The sequence below is a fragment of the Diabrotica virgifera genome, chromosome 6, assembly GCF_917563875.1.
Source record: "Diabrotica virgifera virgifera chromosome 6, PGI_DIABVI_V3a".
NCBI classification, from domain to species: Eukaryota; Metazoa; Arthropoda; class Insecta; order Coleoptera; family Chrysomelidae; genus Diabrotica; species Diabrotica virgifera.
The window spans coordinates 43865644-43889355 of record NC_065448.1 but is presented as its reverse complement, the minus strand read 5'-3'; the positions used below and the strand labels follow the sequence as shown (position 1 = coordinate 43889355).

At 32.7% G+C, this 23712-nt stretch overlaps 1 protein-coding gene across 2 annotated transcripts in view; it reads left to right on the top strand.

Moving 5' to 3' along the window:
• Positions 1 to 23712, top strand: part of LOC126885942 (putative fatty acyl-CoA reductase CG5065) — a 134729-nt gene that overhangs the window by 58302 nt on the left and 52715 nt on the right. For both annotated transcript variants that reach the window (XM_050652766.1, XM_050652765.1), the window contains exon 3: positions 14477 to 14785. In XM_050652766.1, the coding sequence (XP_050508723.1) occupies positions 14477 to 14785 (309 nt within the window). The remainder of the gene's footprint in view (positions 1 to 14476; positions 14786 to 23712) is intronic.

Sequence of the window (23712 nt, the reverse complement as noted above, 5' to 3'; positions counted from 1 at the left end):
GACGTTAGTTGTTTTGTGATGGACCAGCCTAGAATTTTCTTCTGGTAAGTCTTTACAAAACCCTTTTCTTTATAGAACACTCGCTGTGAATACTTAATTTTGTTCACAGGGCTGGTCCCTGGCCCAAGTCCCAGTTATCACCTATCGCTAGCACCTGAATCCACATTACACTGTGGCCAAAGCTATTCTTTGTCGTTCCTTTTATTTCGACTTCGCCGCTGGGTAAATGACCTGGCCTAGATAAAGAATGCCTCTAAGGGCATCCTCTACATCTGTTTCAAGTAAGTTACGCATCCTTTATTAGAAGTATTGAGATGTCTTCTCGCGTGTCCAGAACAAGGAACTTATGTTTGTGTTTCTTCCGTGGGATAAGTTCATTGACTTACAGTTTTAGCCCATTTTTAGTGTTAATAGTGACATTTACATATATGCCGGTCACTTGTTTTTTATTTTTAATATTTAAATAAAAGACATTTTCACCATGTAAATTTTTTTGAGTATCTTTAGAGTATTATTATTGAGTATTATTAGATTTATATATAATATATAAACAAAGAGCTCTTTCTTTTTTGTTGTAAGTGAACGGTAAGAATAAGTTTTATTTAGAGTATCGATTTTTTATTTTTTTGAGTAACTTCAGTTTATTTTTTTTTTAGTTAATAAGAGTTATATTCGTTCACTTACATTATAGGTACATCTCGTATTTTGTTAGTTTTGCGGTGTTGGTGAATACACCAACGTATATGCAATTTGTTAACCATTTTTAAATAATTATTGAGTAATTTTTGTTTTTGTGGTTGACGTTTTTACGTTTTATTTGCGTATATTATGTGAGCATTAAGAGATTTCATTGAGTATTTTAATAAATGTTTTGTTAAAGTGTACGATGTCGTTTTTTATTTATTATTTACAGCTCAAGACTAAGAACAATGTTGTTTTGTCGTAGCATTCTTGCTAATTTGTTATTGTTGTGTTATGTTTCGTTAATTATTGTTCCTTTCAGTATTTTTTTGGTCAAAATACCTGGCGCCCTATATTTTCGTTTGAGTATTAACTATTTCCGTTTCCTTAGAGTCCAAGTGTCAAACCATTAGTTAATGTTATCTATTTACCTTTGTCTATCTTCGTTTCATTAGCTCTATTCGCATACCATTGTTTATTCATTTAACACCTTTCATTGTAACAGAAGCCCAACCCAAAGAACCATGCCCACATCTCTTCCGACTGAGCAACGCGGCCTCTGTTTCGTCAATGTAGGCGAAAGGACCTTTCCATCTTTGGTCATTCCTTATTCCATCTAAGGATAACATCGTCCAGATCCTTCTGGTTCAGCCTTCATGACCTCTTGTCCATCTGATCGTTATAGTAGTAGTTTGACATCTAAAACTCTACATACGTTCAAATGATTTTTAATATACTCTACTATTACTAAGAATCATTAGTATAGCTAATATTTTAATTTTAGTATACAGGGTTGGTCGAAACTCGGAATGAGTATTTTCTGAGTTTTCTTAAATGGAACACCCTGTATTTTTGTATTGTAGTGAAATGATATTTTATAGTACTTTTTTATTTCTTAAGCATTCCCTATACCTAACTGCTTTAATTTGTGAGTTATTGGTGATTCAAGCTAAACATTAATTGTAACAAAAAATACGTAAAATTTTATTAGGTTGGCCGTGAAAATACTCAATCCCAAATAATTTTTCGGAAATAAATACATATTAATCCAGACTGGTCCTTAAAATTACCAATAATAGTTTAGCTATCAAAATACCTACGTAGTTAAGATTGTTGGTGCGATTAACAATTAAGCACAAATTAAAGCAGTTAGGTATAGGGAATGCTTAAGAAATAAAAAAGAAACATAAAATATCATTGTATTACAATACTAAAATACAGGGTGTTCCATTTAAGAAAAGTAAGAAAATACTCATTCCGAGTTTCGACCAACCCTGTATACTAAAATTAAGAATTTAGCTATACTAATAACTCTTAACAATAGTAGAATATATTAAAAATCATTTGAACGTAAGTAGAGTTTTAGATGTCAAACTACTACAATTCTACAGGGTGTTAATTTTGATACGAAATTAATAAAAAAACGTAATTATCTTTTAAAATACCCTGTATAATATTACAAAACCTCATATTTTAAGAAAGAAGACATCGAAGAGAATCCAAAAATGTAAAAATATACAGGGTATCCCATTTAAAAAAAACGAAGTTATAAGCAACTTCCGGTATAGCCGGAAGTTGCAAAGAGATGAAAATATTTTCATTTAATAGATCATCCTTCAAAACCCCTTTGTTCCAATTTTCATGATTCTGTTGCGTTTAGTTCTCGAGATATTTCTAATAGGCCCTTTATTTGCCTCACCCTGTATATAGAACCCCATTCACATTGAGATCGGTATCGATACAAGTATCGATACAAGTATCGCTACAAGTTGCGATACACGTATCATGAGATTTGTATTTCTTTCACAACATTGATACAGACGACGATATAGTTGTAAACGACGAAGATAGAGAGAGAGAGAGAGAGAGAGAGAGAGAGAGAGAGAGAGAGAGAGAGTTGTGATACTGATACAGCGATACTGACATAGATAAATACACTATGAAGTTTGTATTGCGGTACTAATACTTGTGACATGTATCGATACTGATCTCAACGTGAATGGGGACCTTTAGTGAAATCATTTTCAACTTACTTTCTTAAATTAATTTTCTGTATATACAGGGTGTTTCATTGGAAAACGGAAAGACTTTAATGGTGAATAGAGGTCACCGAGCCGGTTCTAGATATACTACATTTTTTGCCCTACCGACTTTTATAACCGAGTTACAGGGTGTTTCATCGATTTTGCCCATTTCTTCCCTAAGCCATAACTTTAGAACCACCCTGTATATTTTCTTGATATTTGGTACACATATGTCTCATTCAAAACCCAAACGACCGACATACTAACCATAAGAAAAATCCAGGTCCGGATTAACAAAAAATTATAAAGTAATTGTGACAAAACAATACCCTGTATATTCAAATTTTGAAAATCTGTTTGCATATTTGAAAACAGCTAGTTTAATGGTTGGCTTCAATTTTTCGGTCAGACAATTTTATGACTTTAATTTTGAAATTATGTTGAATTTTTTAAGAACTCTGACATTAAAAAGCAGATATTATTAACTTTTAGTTATAAATTATTAAAGTTAATGAATAAATACTCATTTTAAAAATAATCAATACTTATTTACCACATTGGAACGACCCAATTACTAATGACAAGAAAAATCCAGGTCCGGATTAACAAAAAAATATAAAGTAATTGTGACCTTGAAATAACACCTTGTATATTGAAATTTTTAAAAAAATTTTGTGTATTTTAAAAGAGCATCAAAAACTGCGTTAAAGGGTGCATGTCAAATTTTTGCGCAGATAATTTAATTAGGGCAATTTTGAAATCATATTGATTAATTCTGTCAAGGCCACAAGAAGCTGAGAGAAAACTGAAGAACAATCCCAATGTAATTAGAAAATCGATTCGAAATATTTTAAAACGAGCAAGGAAATGCATCGAACAATATGGCGAACATTTTGAGCAACTGTTGTAGTTCAAATATTTTTAATTTATGTTAACTTGTGAAATCGTTTAAACAAATTTTTTTTTATTAGATATAGCTGTTTTTTAATTCTTTACTAAATCATTAAACTATCCCAATTCTAGCAATTCTAATTTTTAATGATGTGCATACAGCTACAAATCCAAAGAATCCATGAAGCCAGCGTAGTAAATAAGTATTAAGTATTTTTGTGTGTGTGTGTGTTTATGTTTTATTGGCACTGGTTTAAGCAACCGACTGGCCAGTCAATGTGTTTTGAATTCTCTCTTTTACAAAATATATGCTTAGTATCTAAATTTAAAACTATTAGTACTACTGTTTTTTTTTACTCTGTTTTTTTTTTATTATTTTTTTTATTATATTTTTTAACATTTTTTTTATTACATTTTTTATTTTTTTTTTAGTTTTTTTTTTTTTTTTTTTTTTTTTTTTTTTTTTTTTTTTTTGTATATTTTTTTATCGCGCGAAGACCTAAACCCGATTCAACCTCGCGGAGGTTTAGATCTTAGTAACTTTTTATTTTATTTAATTATTTTTTTTTTTATTTTTTTTTCTTTTTTTCTCGGAGCTTTAATTTTAAACAATTAACATGGTTGTACAAAATTTTATAAACATCTAGATTGTTTGATTGTAAAAGGTATATAAGATTAAAAGGAAATTGTACATTAACTTGAACTAGATTGGCAAAAAAGTTTGATATTTCAATAAAATGTAAAGGACATTCTAATAGCATATGTTGTAGATCAGCTAGCTCTCCACATAAACATTCATCATTATCTACAAGTCCTATTTCTCTTTTGTAGACTGGAGTCAGACAGTGATTACTTCTTATTCGACAAATAGTTTTGATAAAGCCTTTGTTGGAAACTTGATTAAACCATGTCTTGATGGGAAGTGTAGGCTGGATTTTTTTGTAATAATTTCCTTTGTCTGAATTATTGTATTGTTCCTGCCATTTCGTCCGTTTGATAGATCTCATAATAGAAATTATGTCTCCCATAGGAAGTTGATAAGTATGCAGAGTGGATTCCTTCGTTGTTGCTTTTTTAGCCAGATCATCTACTATTTCGTTGTTTTTTATACCAATGTGTGCTTTTATCCAACACAATATTATATTTTTGCCCGATTTCAAAGCTTCACTGTTCATTGCTATGATGTCACTGATGATATAATTTTCTGCAAAATTATGTACATTATATTTCAATTTCTTTACAATGCTTTGGCAGTCTGTAAATATAACATAATTGAGTTCTTTTTGATTAATACATATTTTGTATGCTTCTTTGATTGCAATGAGTTCAGCTGTGAAAATTGTCATTTTATCAGGTAATCTGTTGTTTATTTTTATACTTTTTTGTGGGTAATATATAGCATATCCAACTTTTCCTTCCATTTTTGAACCATCCGTATATAATTTCTGATAACTCCCCCAGTTTTTTTGTACACACTGAAGGTGGTCTATTTTAGTAAGGAAGTCTGTCGCACGAATATTACTTAAATGACAGTTAACTGGAGATAAATAATCTTCATAATTTAGCTTTCGAGACGAGCTTTGTTCAATTTGGTGTATGTCGCCAATGGAATTAGAAACGTTGAGGAAGCTTTCCACAACTAAAAGCAGTTTCTTTTTTTCCCAGTAATAATGAGTTAGGTATGAGGTGGTTAAATGAACAATTTTATTTAATAGCAGTTTATCGTTAACCGCTGTTTTAACTATAAATTTCTCACTTAGGTATTCCCTGCGTAATGAAAGTGGAGGTTCATTAAGCTCACATTCCATGACCAATATAGGTGTGCTACGAAGATAACCAGTGCATAACCTAAGTGCCTTATTTTTGATCCTCTCGATTTTTTGGAGTACAGAGTTTGATGCTGAGCCATAAAAAATAGATCCATAGTCTAAGATTGATCTTATCAAATTTCTGTATAGTAATATTGATATGTTTGGATCAGCTCCCCAGTTACTGACACTTACAGTCTTCATGATATTCATTGCATTTTCCATTCTTCGTAATATGTAATTTGTGTGTTCTTTCCAATTTAATTTGGAGTCTAAAAATACGCCAAGAAATTTTATTGAAGTTTTATAAGGAATACTAGTATTATCAAATTGTAGATGGCTTTGAGGAACATATCGTTTTTTAGTAAAGGTAACAATGGTTGATTTACTCTCTGATATTGTTAAGTTATTATCGGTAGCCCATTTTTTTATAATATTCAATGTCGATTTAAGGTAGTTATTACATCTATCTATTGACTTATTTTCTGCATATATCGCAACATCATCAGCGTACTGTAGGATTTTTATGTGTTGAGGAAGTTTAGTTTCTAAGTCAGCAGTATACAGTATATATAATATAGGACTTAGGATGCTACCCTGAGGTAGTCCCAAAGATGTGTATCGGGAGTTAGATTGATCTCCATTTAATCTAACGTGAACTGCTCGATTAATGTATAAGTTAATGATGTTCCATGTTACTATCTCGGGTATTCCTATTTCCAACATTTTCGCGTATAGTATGTGAAGATTAACGTTGTCGTAAGCCCCTTTTATATCTAAGAACAAAGCACTAACTGCTTTCTTATAAGTAAAGGAACTATAAATGTCTATTAAAAAGTGGCAGAGGCTATCTTGTGTGGATTTACCTTTTCTAAAACCAAACTGACTTCTTGGTAATAGGTCGTTCTTTTCTAGCCAAAATTCCAGACGGTTTTTAATAAGTCTCTCATATGTTTTTAGTATACAGGAAGCCAGACCGATTGGACGGTAAGAATCCCAATTCTTTGATGATTTTCGTGGTTTTAAAACCGGGATAATAGTGTAAACGTGCCAATCGTCAGGAATCTTTATGCGGCGCATCCAAATTTCATTATATATATTTAGTAGTGCAGCCTTACCAATTCTTGAAAGATTTGATAGCATCGAGTAATGGATATTATCGGCACCTGGTGCTGAATTTGAGTTTTTCTTCAACGCAAAGTTTAGTTCAGTGGCAGAAAATGGTTTGACTAGGAAACGGATTGGTTCTGGATAGTCGTACAGAGCATTTAGTTGTAAATCAGGAATTACTAATTCTGCAGACGGCGGTGTGATATTTTGATGGAACTCTTCTATCCACGAAGCTTCCGACAGAATAACAGGGACTTTGTTCTTTGTTTTTCTATTTTTTATTCGGTTAACTTTTGACCATACATCTTTAATAGGGACTGACCTATTTAGGGATCCGACATAATCTCTCCAGCTATTTCTTTTAGTTTGTTTAGTGATCTTCTTGACATGTGCATCATCTTTTTTATACTTAAGTAGGTTTTCATGGTTTGGATTTTCTTTGAATATACAAAAACTTTCCTGTCTTCTTCTGACTGCTTCTTCACATTCTAAATCCCACCAGTATTTTCCTCTGGAAGTCGGTTTTTTTATTTTAAATTTGGGGATGCAGTAGGATGCAGTTGTATTTATATTGTGCAAAATTTGTTCATAAGAATTTATATCTTTAAATTGAGAGAATACATCTTCCGAATACTGTTCATATAATTTCCAGTCGGCATTCTTTAAATTCCACTTTTGTGAATATGGATTATATGTATGAGTTGGTTGATCCTCTAACTCTACTCTTATAGGTGTATGGTCTGAACCAAATAGGTCTTGAAGTGTTTTCCAAGTGATCAGGTGGTTTAAGTCAGGAGTACAAATGGTCAGGTCTATTGCCGATTTCGAGAAGTTCCTAAAGAAAGTAGGAGAGCCATCATTTTTGAATATTAAATTATTATCGTCTATTAAGTATTTTTAAAATAAGTATTATTGATTCATTAACATTAAATTATTAAAAGTTAATAATACATACCTGATTTTTAATCTCAGAGTTCTTTAAAATTTCAATATAATTTCAAAATTAATGTAATTAAATCAACGGCGAAAAAATTCAAATGAACCTTTAATCACCGTTTTTATGCTCTTGCGCAGACAAATTTTCAAAATTTCAATATACAGGGTGTTGGTTCAAGGAATATACTTTATACAAAATACTTTATATTTTTTTGTAATCCGGACCTGGATTTTTCTTGTCATTCGTAATTGGGTCGTTCCAATGTGGTAAATTAGTATTGATTATTTTTAAAATGGGTATTTATTCATTAACTTTAATAATTTATAACTAAAACTTAATAATACCTGCTTTTAAATGTCAGATTTCTTAAAAAATTCAACATAATTTCAAAATTAAAGTCATAAAATTGTCTGGCCGAAAAATTGAAGCAAATCATTAAAAACAAATCATTAAAAGCAAATCATCAAAATTTCAATATACAGGGTGTTGGTTCAAGGAATATACTTTATACAAAATACTTTATATTTTTTTGTAATCCGGACCTGGATTTTTCTTGTCATTCGTAATTGGGTCGTTCCAATGTGGTAAATTAGTATTGATTATTTTTAAAATGGGTATTTATTCATTAACTTTAATAATTTATAACTAAAACTTAATAATACCTGCTTTTAAATGTCAGATTTCTTAAAAAATTCAACATAATTTCAAAATTAAAGTCATAAAATTGTCTGGCCGAAAAATTGAAGCAAATCATTAAACTTACTTTTTTGTGCTCTTTTCAAATATGCAAACAGATTTTCAAAATTTGAATATACAGGTTGTTGTTTTAAGGTCACAATTACTTTATAATTTTTTGTTAATCCGAACCTGGATTTTTCTTATGGTTAGTATGTCAGTCGTTTGGGTTTGAGACATATGTGTACCAAATATTAAGAAAATATACAGGGTGGTTCTAGAGTTATGGCTTAGGAAAGAAATGGGCAAAATCGATAAAACACCCTGTAACTCGGTTATAAAAGTCGGTAGGGCAAAAAATGTAGTATATCTAGAACCGACTCGGTGACCACTATTCACCATTAAAGTATTTCCATTTCCCAATGAAACAACCATAAGGCCCCATTCACGTTGAGATCGGTATCGATACATTATGGTATCGCGATAAGTTGCGATACACGTATCATGAGATTTGTATCTATTTCACGACAGTGGTAAAGACGGCGATATGGTTGTAGACGACGAAGATAGAGAGTTGTGATATTGATACAGCAATACTGAAACAGACAAATACACTGTGAGATTTGTATCGCGATACTGATACTTGTGGCATGTATCGATACAGATGTCAACGTGAATGGGGGCCTTATGTTACAGTTTAAGTTGATTCTCAGTCAGAGTTGACTATTACTAGTTTGAGCCAACTTAAACTAAAATGTGCAGTAAGAGTTGATTTAAAAAGTTAAATTCAACTTTTACTAGTTGAAGTAGACTGTTTATAATCCTTGTTAGTGAAAGTAAATCCTGGGAAAAAGAGAATAAACTCCTACTAGTTTGAGTTGACTATTCTATAAGACTATTAGTGCTTTTTTGATGCCTGTGCATCTCTTTGCTTCGACTGTTATCAACTTCACGATTGATCAAAATCACGATTTTGAACATACCCAGCAAACCAGTAACATTTTATTTCTAGAATCTGATATTTGTACATGGGCGTCCACAGAGAGGGACAGGGGGGGCAGCTGCCCCCTAGAGAGGACGAGGCGGGTGTAAAATTGGTGAATAAGCAATATAGAAAAATACAAAGTTGTAACTTAATCTTGATTTTGTACATTCTTGATTTTGTACATTTTTGTACTCTGTTTCTACATTCTAGCTGGGACGAAAAAACCACATAAATTTAACAAAACTTTAATGAAAATTTGAAATCTGCTATTATTTTATTTGCCTAATATTTTTTTTAAATCTGAAAGCAACAGCAACCACCCCTGAATACGTATTTTCTTTCTATTCGAATCTTTTTTTTTTCACTGTGCGTTACACAGATAAGTTGTGAACGATTTGAATCGTTTAAATGAAGTGCGAAATACTATTTTCACTATTAAAGATATAACTAATTTCTTCCGTGAATCAGTATTAAGAAGAAATATGATAGCAAATATCCCTAGCCTCTGCGAAATACGGTGGTCCGAGAAATACAAGGTAATTAGGGTTTTTCGAAAAAAATTCATTAAAATTGTACAGGCCTTGTAAACCCTATCCGTTGAAGGAAATTTGGTCACTAGAAAAACATCTTATCAGTTGCATTCTGCGGCATGTAAGTCAGGATTTATCGTTGCTGTCATTTTGATTGCAAAATATTCTGAATACCTAGAGCCTGTAGTCAACCGCGTACAATCTGCGCAAACTAATGTTGTAAAGGTAGCGGAACATATTCGTCAAATCATGGATATTTTTAAAAAACACAGACAGAACGCAGAGAATATAACAAACACTTTATTTCATAAAGCCAATAAGATAGCCCAAGAATACGGTTTAGAATTATCTACCCCTAGAACTGTAAACAAGCAACAACATAGAAGCAAACAACCAGCTGATACCAGAAGTGTAACCAGGATGATCCTAAGGGGGGGGGGGTTACATCTATTGAAGGTCTCTGGGGGTATGGAATAATAATGGTGTTAAGCGTGTAGAGCTCAAAGTACATCCAAAGGGGGGGTTATAACCCCCAAAACCACCCCCTGGTTACACCTATGGCTGATGCGCCTATTGAATACTGGAGGCGATCCATGATTCTTTCATATCTTCTCTAGAGACACGGTTTTCCGAAGAAAATACGCCAGCCTTCGCTCTGAGTCTTCTGCATCCCAAGCATTTTTCAAAAATTGATTTAAGTTGCCTTAAATTGGAACAACTGAGACAATCCTTAAACCACTATGAAGTAGATGGAATAGATGCAGAGCTAGAAGTATGGGTAGAGCATTGGAATAAAAAACGCCTTAATAATGAGTAAGACAGCTTCAACACCCTTGAAATTTTTGAACTGGTTCGAGCGTCCACTACTTTTATACGTTAACAAAAAAATTTCAGGGGGGGGGCAGACGTGAAAATGTTGCACAGTATATTTTGTATACTTTGGATAACCATATATAGCAACGGTTCTCAATCTTTTTGAGTCATGTACCATTAAATACCTTTTAATATTTTTGGTACCACCTAACTGAAATACCTATCTAGCTAGGTGATCTAATTGACTATAATATAGTGGTGCTGATTTTGACTGTGTTTGCGTCTTGTGTACCACCTCAAATAATAATATGTACTACCAGTGGTACATGTACCACAGATTGAGAACCGCTGATATATAGTATACAATACAGCACCCGAAAAGCCAGGGGGAGCCACGCCCCCCCTGCCCATGGGTATGGGCGCCCATGCTAGCACTACGTATACAGTTGAGAGGTCATTCAGCATAGCAGTCTTCGAAGAATAAAAACATGGTTGCGGAGTACAACGGTCGAAGATCACCTTAATGGGTTAGCTATAATGAGCATTCAATCAGCATACAAAGTTTTACAATAATTTACAATTGATACGCGTAAATTGTTTTTGTAAAAAGCATTAAAAAAGTTTTTAAATATTTAAATTATATTTAGTTTGCTTCATTTTTGTATGAAGTCATTGGGTTATAATTTTGGCTCCAAAAATGTTATTTTCAAAACTTTTCTGAGGGAAACCCCTTCCCCCTCTCCCCTCACAATGAAGACTCTCAATTTACGTCTATATTTATTATTGCTTATCTAACCAATTTTTTATTTCTGAAATCTGCCCCCCCCTAGTTTTGATCCTGCGGACGCCCATGTATTTGTATTTATGATGGTACCACTTCTTGAGATTTTCAAATAGGTACTTAGTTTTTATTTCTTTTTTAATTTTAGATGTTTCAAGCTTTAATAAGTTACATTTGTTTTGATTATTTTTAAAATATCACAAACCCTTGCAGAATGTATGGCCTAATTTTAGAATTGGGCATGGAAAACCTAGACATAGCCGAAATCAAGGCAGTGTAGAGAGGGCTAACCAGGATACAGAAAACGTGATAGCTACCTGGATGTAGTAGCATCAAACGTCACACTGCACTGGAGTGATCGCTTGAAATATGTTCTTATGAAAACCTTACGAAAGACAGTACATTCCACAGTGGAATAAAAAGATCTCCCTACCATGCAATGTGTGTTTGCACCCCCAGGTATGGTCCATGCCTGGGGGCATTGAAATATACAGTTGTGTACAACACAAATTCCAACTGAAGCTATACCAACATTGGAATCTGGATAATGTCGCCAGAATGCCATTGATCAAATACAGAACCAAAAAGAAACTGAAAATAAAACTCCAACAGTAATGAAAATCGTTTGAAGTTAGTTTGAGATTGTTGAAAATAGTAAAAACACATTTATCACAAATGATAATACATATACAGGCTGTTCCAACGAAAATTTGACCCCCTCAGAAACTCAGAAACCAAGAGCTTCTTCGAAGTTAAAAAAAGAATGTGTGTGTACTTTGTACGCACGTAAGAAGTTATACTTCTATTATATAATTTCAAAGAAATAAATATACTTAACAGGTTATTTGTGTTTTATTTAAATATTAAACTAACTTTCTCACTTTTAAAATTTTTTTATTAAAACGATACCGAAAATAAAAAAAAAAGAATATGAATCGTCCGGGATTTGAACCCGGGACCTCTCGATCTCCGGTCACACGCTCTCCCACTGATCTATATTTCCTTCGCTTTGACAGGTTACAAGATTACTCAATCATACTGACAAATTTAATAGACCAAGTGAAGTATACAAAAATACTTTAAATATAGTTACTATTATTATAAAATATCTTATTCCCGAGGAAGACAAATCCAAAGACACAAAAATTATAATAAATAATATATTTACTAAAAACACCAAAATTTCCTTTTAATGACTTATTTGCGCTGACAGCGCTGATACATACACATCTTGAAAGATTAGCAACGAACTACATACTGTCTGTGTGCGCATGCGCCCGGTATTATAAAATTTCACTCTCGATCGTAAAGAAGTATAACTTCAAAAAAAAACACTTCAATTTTTAATGGAAGAGGAATGAATTTGCATGCAAAATTCATGCTCTTAAATGTAACTCCCTACTGTCCCGCATCGACCCCCACTTTTTTTTAATAGCAAGTGTAGTCGAGTGGCACATAATCTGAAAGGTGATTTTTTCTCTAAAAAACGACGCTCTACTTTTTAAATTTACGTAATAAGTTTGTAGATAATTTTGGACTTAACAAATCGATTATAAATTACATAGTTAAATCCAAAATTATCTTTTAAGGTTGTTCTGCAAATTAAAAAAAAATTAGAGGGTCCTGGGCCTAGATTCCGTGCACTGTAGATATCTACATGTCGCTTTCTATCGATATTTGAATATCAAAATATAATGAATTTTTAGCTTTAATTGAATTATTTTCTAGTTTTGCTAGGTTATACTCTAATTGATAAACTAGAGCAAAACTAGAAAATAATTCAATTAAAGCTGAAAATTCATATATTTTGATATTCAAATATCGATAGAAAGCGACATGTAGATATCTACAGTGCACGGTATCCAGGCCCTGTAGAGACAACAAATACCTTTCAAATGATGTGCCACTCGACTACACTTGCTTTAAAAAAACTGGAAGGCTGATGCGGGACAGGGATAGGGGGACGAATTTTGCCGCCTCAATACATATTGACATATTTTTTTTATTCTGAAAAAACTCTTGGTTTCTGAGTTACTGGGGTGGGGGTCAAATTTTTGTTGGAACACTCTGTATAACAAGTAATAAAATAGAGGCACCAAATAGCACAAAACAGAGAAGAATGGAGAATTCATGGGGGGCCTTTGTTCAGGAGTGGATGCAAACAGGCTGAAGAAGAAGAAGAAGAATGAAATAGTTATTTTAATGGTCTGTGAAAATTCACCAGGTGATCAAATTGTCATCGAAATTAATACATCTCGACAAAATCAACTCTTGCCGCAGGATAGTTGCTATGTGTAGTGAACAATGTTCAAAACTTCCACGTTAATAGAAATTGCTCTAATATTAGACGAAGAAACAAAAAATGGAAACAAATATTGCAGAAATAGACAAGGACGTTTTTGGGTGCATAAAATGCTAAAGAAACGCAATGAAGAAGGAGAATTTGCAACGTTACACTCCGAACTTTTAGACGATCAAACAAGATTTTTTAAATATTACCGAATGACAATGGACGAATTTAACAACTTATTGGCTCATATTGAGGGATCTCTTCAAAATCAAAATATTTCTTTCTTCTATGTTCTATCGTCGCTATGAAACGGATTTCAAATAAACACGATTGCAGGTTGCTTGCCGGTAAGGTATTCACAATTCACATTTTTCGTGACCTACACGGCACATGCTAGAAAAATATTGTCTCGGAAGAACGTCGCATGCAAAGCTCGTCGATTACCGGTGCCTGGCACGCATAGTGTGAATTAAATCTCGTAAAGTTAATAAGATTTTATGTAAAATATAATATCTTGCCTATCTGATGCCTTGTCCATCACTTGCCCTTTGGCACTGATGGCCGAGCACTTGCCTTTCATGGCATAGGCGTAACCAAGGGGGGTGTTTGGGGGTTATAACCCCATTGGGATGTACTTTGAGCTCTATACGCTTAACACCATAGCCCTCAGAGACCTTCCAGTAGTTGTAACCCCCCCCCTTTCAGGTAGTTGTAACCCCCCCCTTAGGATCATCCTGGTTACGCCTATGTTTCATGGTAGTGAGAATCAGCCTTAACAACTCGAATTCGCCTCAAACATTTTCAAATTTGTCAAACCAGTGGCGTAGCGCGCTAGCTTTCAAATACTTTAGATATACTTAAAAAAAATGTTTTGAACTAAATTCTCAAGTATGTGATTTCTTTTCTAGTTATCTAGTTAATAAATTAACCCTAAATAAATTATATTTACAGATGTTCGAACGCCTTAGAAAAGCTCAACCCAACGCCTACAAAAAGATGGTACCTGTCATTGGCGACCTTTACACTGAAAACTTGGGATTGAATAACAAGGATATCGAAACATTAATCAATGAAGTAAATGTAGTATTTCACATGGGAGCCACTTTAAAGTTGGAGGCTAAGTTGTGCGATGCTATAGAACAGAACACAGCAGGTACGGCAAGAGTTATAGACATTGCTAAAAAGATGAAGAATATAGAAGCATTTTTGCACTTCAGCACAGCGTTCTGTTCTGCTGATGTTGATGTTTTTGAAGAAAAGGTAAGTTATAAACAATTATTTGCTAACAATGTAATTCGACAGTTAAATTATATTGAATCTAAAACACCGTGGAGTTGTTCCCGTAAGTTGGGTTTATCATATATTTGGCATTCTAGTCAATAATAATCTCTATGGTTTTAAATTACGGCTAAAATGCTTATCTTTCTTCCTCTATTAAAAATTTTCGATCGCTGGTTCTCCATACAGTTACTCAAGTAGTTCTTCTGAACAGATTGATCTAATATATTATAGACCAGGGCGCATCTGTAAAAATATTAGTACATTTGGACGTTGAGAGGTGACTCAAATTTTTTTGCAGAAATTGCTTGGAAATAACTCAAATAATAATATTTGAGTTATCCTCCCTCTAAAAAAGGTCCGGAACATTGTTTAAATAACCAAAATGTCAAAAAATGAAAGAAAAATTCGATTTTTTTTCTTCGTTTTTTGATTATAACTTTAAAAGTATTGATTTCCGAGAAAAGTTGTACTGACATAAAAGTTGCGTAATTAAATTATAGAATTGGTTAATAATTTAAAAAATAGTCACCCTTGTTGCAAAATAGCAATAATTGCGAAAAAACCATACAAAAACCAGTATTCGCATCTTACATTTTTCAACCATTTATGCTTCATATTTCATATGCTTTCATATGCTAAGACCTTCATATTTCACCCAGAAAAATTTATGATACAGTAAAATAATACTGTAAATTTCATTAAGATCGGTTCAATAGTTTTTATAAAATAAATTTTGCAATCCAGCTTTCGCAATTCGTTTCCAGCTTCTCGCAAATTCATTTTTTCAAAATGTTACAGGACGGAAAATAAAGCAGATAGCAAGTTGAAATTTATAGAAGTGTACTGTACCTTTCATTTGCAATTTGCAAAACTAAAATCGATTAACTACCACGGCGTCAGGAATTTTTTTAAATAAACATTAATTATTGGTGCTACGCGCAGGACAGCGGATAGTTTGCTCTGATTTGGTATTCCAATGACCTTTGATAATGCAATGATAATACATTTTAATTTTTATTACATTTTGATATAAATAAATAAATTTGTTTATTTCAAAATAAAAACACATACTCTATCCTTTGAAATAACACTTTTTTAGCAAAAACTTTCTTTGTTCATATGTTTTATTGACATTATGTACTAATAATACCTACTTTCAACTAAATAATGAATTTTATAAACAAAATTTTGGTCTATCAATGGGCTCCTCTTTATCTCCATTATTGGCTAATATATTTATGGAGGATTTCGAAACTAATATCATTTCTAAACAAAATTTAAAACCCACTGTATGGTGGAGATATGTAGATGATGTGTTTTCCATATGGCCTCATAGATCGGAATTGTTGGATACGTTCCTGAATATTATAAACGATCAAGAAGAGACAATAAAATTTACAATGGAAAAGGAACATAATAACACCCTGCCTTTCCTCGATGTTTTAGTCTCAAAGAAGGATACTGGATATGAGACTCAAGTGTATAGAAAACCAACACATACCAACAGATATCTCAATTACAAATCAAATCACAACATCAACGTTAAAAAGGGAATCATAAAATCCTTATATGATAGAGCCAAAATTACTTGTTCTAACTAAAATTCATTTTTAGTAAGGAATTGTCAAGATTGGATCGAATGCAACATTCACAAGAAATAATACGAGGAAAATATCAATACCATACATAAAAGGACTATCCGAGAAACTTAACACAATAGGAAACAAATTCAACATTTCAACAACATTCAAAACAACCAACACATTGAGATCTATTCTGTCTAAAACTAAACCTAACAATGAACAAGAAAGGACAAAGAATTGTATTTATAAAATACCTTGTGAATGCGAACAGTTTTATATAGGTGAAACATCAAGACCATTAAACGTTAGAATAAGTGAACATCAATCTTATATTAAAAATAGAGAATTTGATAGATCTCAAATATGTCAACACGCATGGGATAATGAACATAGAGTTCAGTAGAGAGATTCAAGTATAGTTCTGAAAGAAACAGATAGTAAAAAGAGAAAAATCAAAGAAGCGGCTCTAATTATGCTAAACGAAACCAATTGTGTCGCAAATTCCTCGGTGGAATGCAGTGGGATGTGGATACCCATACTGAAAGAGGAAGTCAATAGAAAGAAAATACCACAATTAGTAAGTCAATAGTCGAGTTAGTACATATTTTATACACACACCGGCAAAATTAGCCGAACACCTTAAAAATGGGACATGTTTGATGTCGCGAATTTCCTAAACCTGTTGTCCGATTTGAGTGATTCTTTTAGTATGTTATAGCCTTTTTAGTTAAGAATATCGATGTAATAATATTGTTGCTAGACAGGTAAATGCCATTTTATACCGGGTGTTACAATCATACTGTGTTTTTTTCTTAAAGTTCGGAACACCCTGTGGAATATTCTAGCATTTATAAAATACTGAAATTAAAACCAAACTATAGCCTCAGGTTTTCTTAACATTCTGTTTTTCGATTCATTCGCTTATATTGGAAAATAAAAAAGTTATGTGCTTTAACAACTAGCCATGCTTTTTATCAATAAATCTTCATAGTAGTATGCTAAATTTGCAGTTACTCGAGCGTTATGGGGACCTATTGGATTGTGGAAAGTGGGTGCTAAAACCAAAAAAAGTTAAGTTAAGTTTTCCATAAAGTGTGAAACTCTCCATTTTTTAATTTAATTTTCCATTTCCACCAATCGTTTTTTCCGATTATAGCGCCATCTATCCATAATTGGAAAAAATGTTGTGAATAAAAGTTGCTTATTTTTACGTCAAGGATCCAAATCTGCAATAAAAATTGGGGGCTCCTATTTAAGATTTTAAAGTAACCGCCCCCCCACCTCCGTCGGGGGTCGTGTTTGGTGCCATTCGGTAGATTTTTGAAAAATATTGAACAGGTGTATTTTGCAGTTTTACGATCTGATGTTCATTTCGCGAAATATCGCAGGGTTCGTATTTAAAATTTTTAATTTACCCCCACCCCTCTCCGTGGGGTGTCACGAGCCCCCACGGAGGTGGAGTGGGGGATTTAATTTACAATCTTAAATAGGAGCCCCCAATTTTTATTGCAGATTTGGATTATTTACGTAAAAATAAGCAACTTTTATTCGACACATTTTTTCGAATTATGGATAGATAGCGCTATAACTGAGAAAAATAATTGTTTCAAATGGAAAATTAAATTAAAAAAATGAAAAGTCCCCCACATACTCTTCACAATCCAATAGGTCTCCATAACGCTCGAGTAACTGCAAATTTAGTATACTTTTCTCCCCTACTATAAGGATATATTGATGAAAAACATGGATAGTTGTTAACGCACATAACTTTTTTATTATCTCACATAAGTAAATGAATCAAAAAGGAAAATGTTAAAAAAGCAAAAGTTTACAATCGAGTATTAATTTTAATATTTTACATATGCTATAATATTCCACAGGGTGTTCCAAACTTTAAGAAAAAAACACAGTATGATTGGTACACCCGGTATAAAATGATATTTACCTGTCTAGCAACAATATTATTACAACGATATCCTTAAATAATAAGGCTATAACATACTAAAAGAATTACTCAAATCGGACCAGTAATTTAGGAAATTCAAGACATCAAACATGTCCCATTTTTAAGGTGTTCGGCTAATTTTGCCGGTGTGTGTATTTAGTATTACTTATATATCCATGTATTATTGACATTATTTATAATTTAAACAAAATTATAGTAAAGTCAGAATTTGGTATTAATTTTGAGAGTAAATTAAATGTAAGACCAAATACTTACGATGTCGGGATAGTATCACGAGGTTTTTCCTGGTTTTCCCTCTTGATTTACTACGAGATCTCTAACGCGAGAATTTTAATGTCACCGTTGCATATGGTTGTCTTTTTAAAGACAGATCACATGCTATGATTTTTTTGTGACGGATATTCTTGAGTTGGGGTTGATTTCATGTAATTGAATAAACTATCTTTCAGTAAAGTCGTCCCAGGAACGCAACTCATAAATATTGGCAATATCATTTTAAAGTCTTCTGCTTTAAAATGTATCATATGTATCTGAATTGCCGATATAAATGAGTCAAATTAAATAAATTATTAGAAGAATTTTTTTACTAAGCAACAACATTTTGTTTATGTTAGTAGTATTTTGTATTTTGACAACGGCACCCGATTTGGGCGTCGAAACGTTAATATAAATCATTTTTTAATAATATTGTGGCTTATTTCCCATTATAAATAGTTAAAATTGTAAAAATGCCACAAGAAAATAGCTTCAGAACAACATATATTTTAACTTAGAGAATAAAAGTTTATTATTTTTAAATATATGCAATTGCTTAAACAATATTTCACAAACAATAATAAAATTAGTTTGATTTTTGTGGAATTAAAATATTAAAATACATCAAAATATAGAGTAAGAAAATAATATATTAGATAAAGATTGAAATAAATTTTGGTGGAAATCAACTTATTGTGTAAATCGAACACCGCTGTCCTGCGCGTAGCACTAAAAATTATTGTTTATTTAAAAAAAATTCCTGACGCAGTGGTAATTAATTCATTTTAATTTTGCAAATTGCAAATGAAAGGTACAGTACACTTCTATAAGCAAAAAAAAATTCAACTTGCTATCTGCTTTATTTTCAGTCCTGTCATATTAAAAAAAAATGAATTTTTTTTTGCAAAAGCTGGATTGCAAAATTTATTTTGCAAAATCTATTAAACCGATCATAATGAAATTTACCGTGTTGTTTTACTATATCATAAAGTTTTTCTGGGTAAAATAGGAAGGTCCTAAGTGTAGAATGAATGGTTGAAAAACGTAAAATGTAAATACTTGTTTTTGTATGTTTTTTTTTCGCAATTATTGCTATTTTGCAACAAAGGTGACTATTTTTTTAAATTTTTAACCAATTCTATATTGTAGGAAATTTAATTACACAACTTTTATGTCAGTCCAAAAATGAATAGTTTTAAAGTTATAATCAAAAAACCAATAAAAAAATCGAATTTTTCCTTCATATTTTGACATTTTGATTATTTAAACAATGTTCCGGACCATTTTGAGTGGGAGGATATTTCAAATATTATTATTTGAGTTATTTTCAAGCAATTTCTGCAAAAAAATTGAGTCACCTCTCAACGTCCATCTCAAAACAGATGCGTCCTGGACTAATATAGGTCTCTTATGAACAGATTGTCATGACCTGATGTTCGTTCTTTGTAGCATTGATTATAAACACACACATAAACACTTTGGGTGTTTATAATCAATGTTTGTAGTTATTCAAGTTAGACGATTTTACAACTTTTATTAATGGGATTTTCAGATCACTGTGTAAGGTTAGATTTGTGCTCCAAATATCATACGAAGTGTCTTGGACTGATTGTAATATTTTGGTATTTGATGGCTTGGTACATCTCCAGCCAGAGCTCAATCCCATATGTCCAAATTGGCTTTAGTATATATTTGTAGATGGTCTGTTTGTTTTCAAGTGATAGTTTGGACTTTCTATTGAGTAGCCAGTACATATTTTTGATTTTCAGATTAAGTTAGCTTTTTTTGCTTTTATGTGTGCCTCCTATTAGTCTGGGCTAATTATCGGAGAATAGGCCATTTTTGGGAAAAGTTATTTACCAGCAATTTTATTGCTGGAATCGAATCTTATGATTGTATATGTTACAGTTCAAGTTGATTCTCAGTTAGAGTTGACTCCAACTAGTTGGAGTCAACTCCAACTGAAACGAGCAGGAAAAGTTGATTTTAAAAATTTAAATCAACTTTTACTAGTTGGAGTTGACTCTTCCTGGATCGATTCAGTAAATGTTGATTATACGAGAATCTCAAGTGCATTTTTGATGAGTGTGCGTTTCTTTGTTTTGACTGTTTCAACTACTTATTAGTATAGTCTGTAACGTCGCCCCCGTTAGGTAAATTATTCTGATTCGATTTTTTGCACAAACTTACTCAAAGAAATACATCCGTATAACAATCCTTATAACAGATACACAGGGTGTCACGCGGTACCGCGGTCGAAAAATTGTTTAACCAATTTTTGTTAACCAAATTCACAAAAATAATTTTTACCTACTCTATCTCATATTATGTAAAATGTAAAGGTTTTATTGTGTGAAAATTGTAAATATAGATAGCAGTACATAAAGAGTTTAAAGTGTGTCTGAAGTAACAATGTATTTTAAATGGGTTTTACTTTTTCGCACTGTTTTTTAGCACACTTCCGTTTTTTAGCACTGTCTGAGGAAATCAGACATGCCCTTGCTTTGCAACTGAAATGCTCACAAAACAGCGACCACGGAAGCAAAGATGGATGACAGAGGAAATATCGGATTTAATGGATGAAAGAAGAAAATGCAAACAGCACAAAGCAATGTACAAAGCATTAAATAGAACCATTAAACAAAAAATAAAAATTGCAAAAGAAAAATGGATAACAGAACAATGTGAAGAAATCGAAAACTTATATAAAAAACATGATGACTTCCATCTGTATAAGAAACTCAAAGAATTCACAGGCACGACATACTCACAAGGACCAAATAATCGAATCAACGCAGAATGCAAACTGATTTCAAGCCATGAAGAACAAATAAACATGTGGGAAGACTATAAAGGAACTCTTCTATGACATCAGAGAACCTCCTACATTAAATACCGAAAACGACGAAGGTCTTCCAATACTGAAGTCCGAACTAGAATATGCTCTACGTCAACTAAAAAACAACAAATCTGTAGGAAAAGATGAAATACCAGCTGAGCTATTGAAGTTAATCAACGAGGAAAACTTAGACTTTCTTCTTGGACTATTTAATAATGTTTACAATACAGGGACTATCCCTAAAATATGGCTTGGATCAGTCTTCATACCACTGCCTAAAAAGAAGAACGCCAAATTATGCCAGGACTTTCGCCTTATAAGTATATTAAATAACATTCTGAAGCTTTTCTTGCGTATCATACAGAACAGAATATATTATAAAAAAATGTGATGAGGTCACCGGTCAAGAACAATTTGGCTTCAGGAAAGGTATGGGGACACGAGAAGCAATATTCTGTCTTCAAACTCTGGCACAAAGAAACAAAGATCAGCAAGCAGACCTTTTTATCTATTTCATAGATTTTGAGAAAGCGTTCGATAGGGTGAAGCACAAGACCTTGATAGAAAGATTGAACGACATCGGAGTCGACAAAAGAGATTCTAAAATTATAGAGGCTATTTATTGGAATCAGACAGCAATCATAAAGACCAATGGTAATACGTCAAGGCCAATTGAAATACAACGAGATGTTAGACAGGGTTGTGTGCTATCACCCATACTTTTAACGTCTACTCTGAGGTAATATTTGAGGACTCTTTATCGCACCCTTCAGAAGGAATCAGGATAAACGGTCAGAAAGTAAATAACATCCGCTATGCAGATGACACAGTATTAGTGACTGATTCGGACCATAGTCTGCAGATACTGTTGGATAGGGTTACTGAGAGTTGTGAAAAATGGGAATGAAGATCAATACTGCGAAAACCAAAGTTATAAGAATATCAAGGAACAAAAATTTACCTCTTCCAATGAATATGTGAAACACCAACAGCTTGAATACGTATGCCAGTACAGATATCTTGGTTGCTGGTTCAACAATCAACTTGATTATAAACAAGAAGTCAAGAGCGAGAATAGAGGTAGCCCGACAGGGGTTTATCAAAATGAAAAGCTTATTTTGTAACAGTAGCATTAATATCAGCCTTAGATGTCGTTTTCTGCATTGCTATGTGTGGTCAATACTTTTATATGGAACGGAGGCCTGGACACAACACAACACTGATGAACAAGTTGGACGCCTTTGAACTCTGGCTTTATAGAAGAGACTTGAAAATACCTTGGGCAACCCACACCACCAACGAATATGTTCTGAGGAGAATAGGTACAGATAGGGAACTGCTAAAAATCATTAAAGTCAGAAAAGTTAGCTACCTGGGACACATAATGAGAAACGAAAAGTACCGCCTCGCGCAACTGATCATCCAGGGTATGATTGAAGAAAAACGGGGTCCCAGTAGGCGCCAGATTTCATGGATTAGAAATATCAGAGACTGGACCGGCCTTGATTCAACATCTTTGTTTAGAGCCGCATTGGACAGAGACAGATTTGCCAGTGTAGTCGCTAACCTCCACTAAAGGAGAAAGCACCACAAGAAGAAGAACTTTCGCCTTGTCATGGTGATGACATGTGAGCAATAAATTACAAAAAAGTTTTGACACTTTTGTGGTTTGACAGAAGTTTGAATTTTTAAATGTCAAAATGGTGCAATGATGCATCTCACTCGCACTCACATTTATAGCTGCGTCAATACGCTCCTAGCGCTCATTGTTAATAATTAAAAATATGTAACCGCTTAGTAATAAAATAATAACAAAAATTTCTTCAGTATCTTGTAAGGGGGTCGTTAAAATTTTATTTGGTGACTTTCGGACTTTCATAATAATAATTTTTAACTGAGTTATTAAGCCATGAAAATGGTCATTTTCGTATTTTGCAAATTTTAAATCGCGTATAATTCGAGAACAATACATTTTACAGAAAAATCACAAACCTTTTGCTCCGAATGACCCAAATTATGTAAAGAAAATTGTCGTAAATGAATTTTTTTGTGAGTTTGTTTAAAAAAATTGTTTAAACAATTTTTCGACCACAGTACCATCTGACACCCTGTGGATATTTTATAAGGACCTCTTTTTGAGTTAGTTTGTGCAAAAAATCGAACTGGAATAATTTACCTAACGGGGGCGACGATACTAGACTAATTTGAACATATTCAGTAACATTTATTTCTAGAATCGGCTGTTTGTGTGAATCAGAATCAA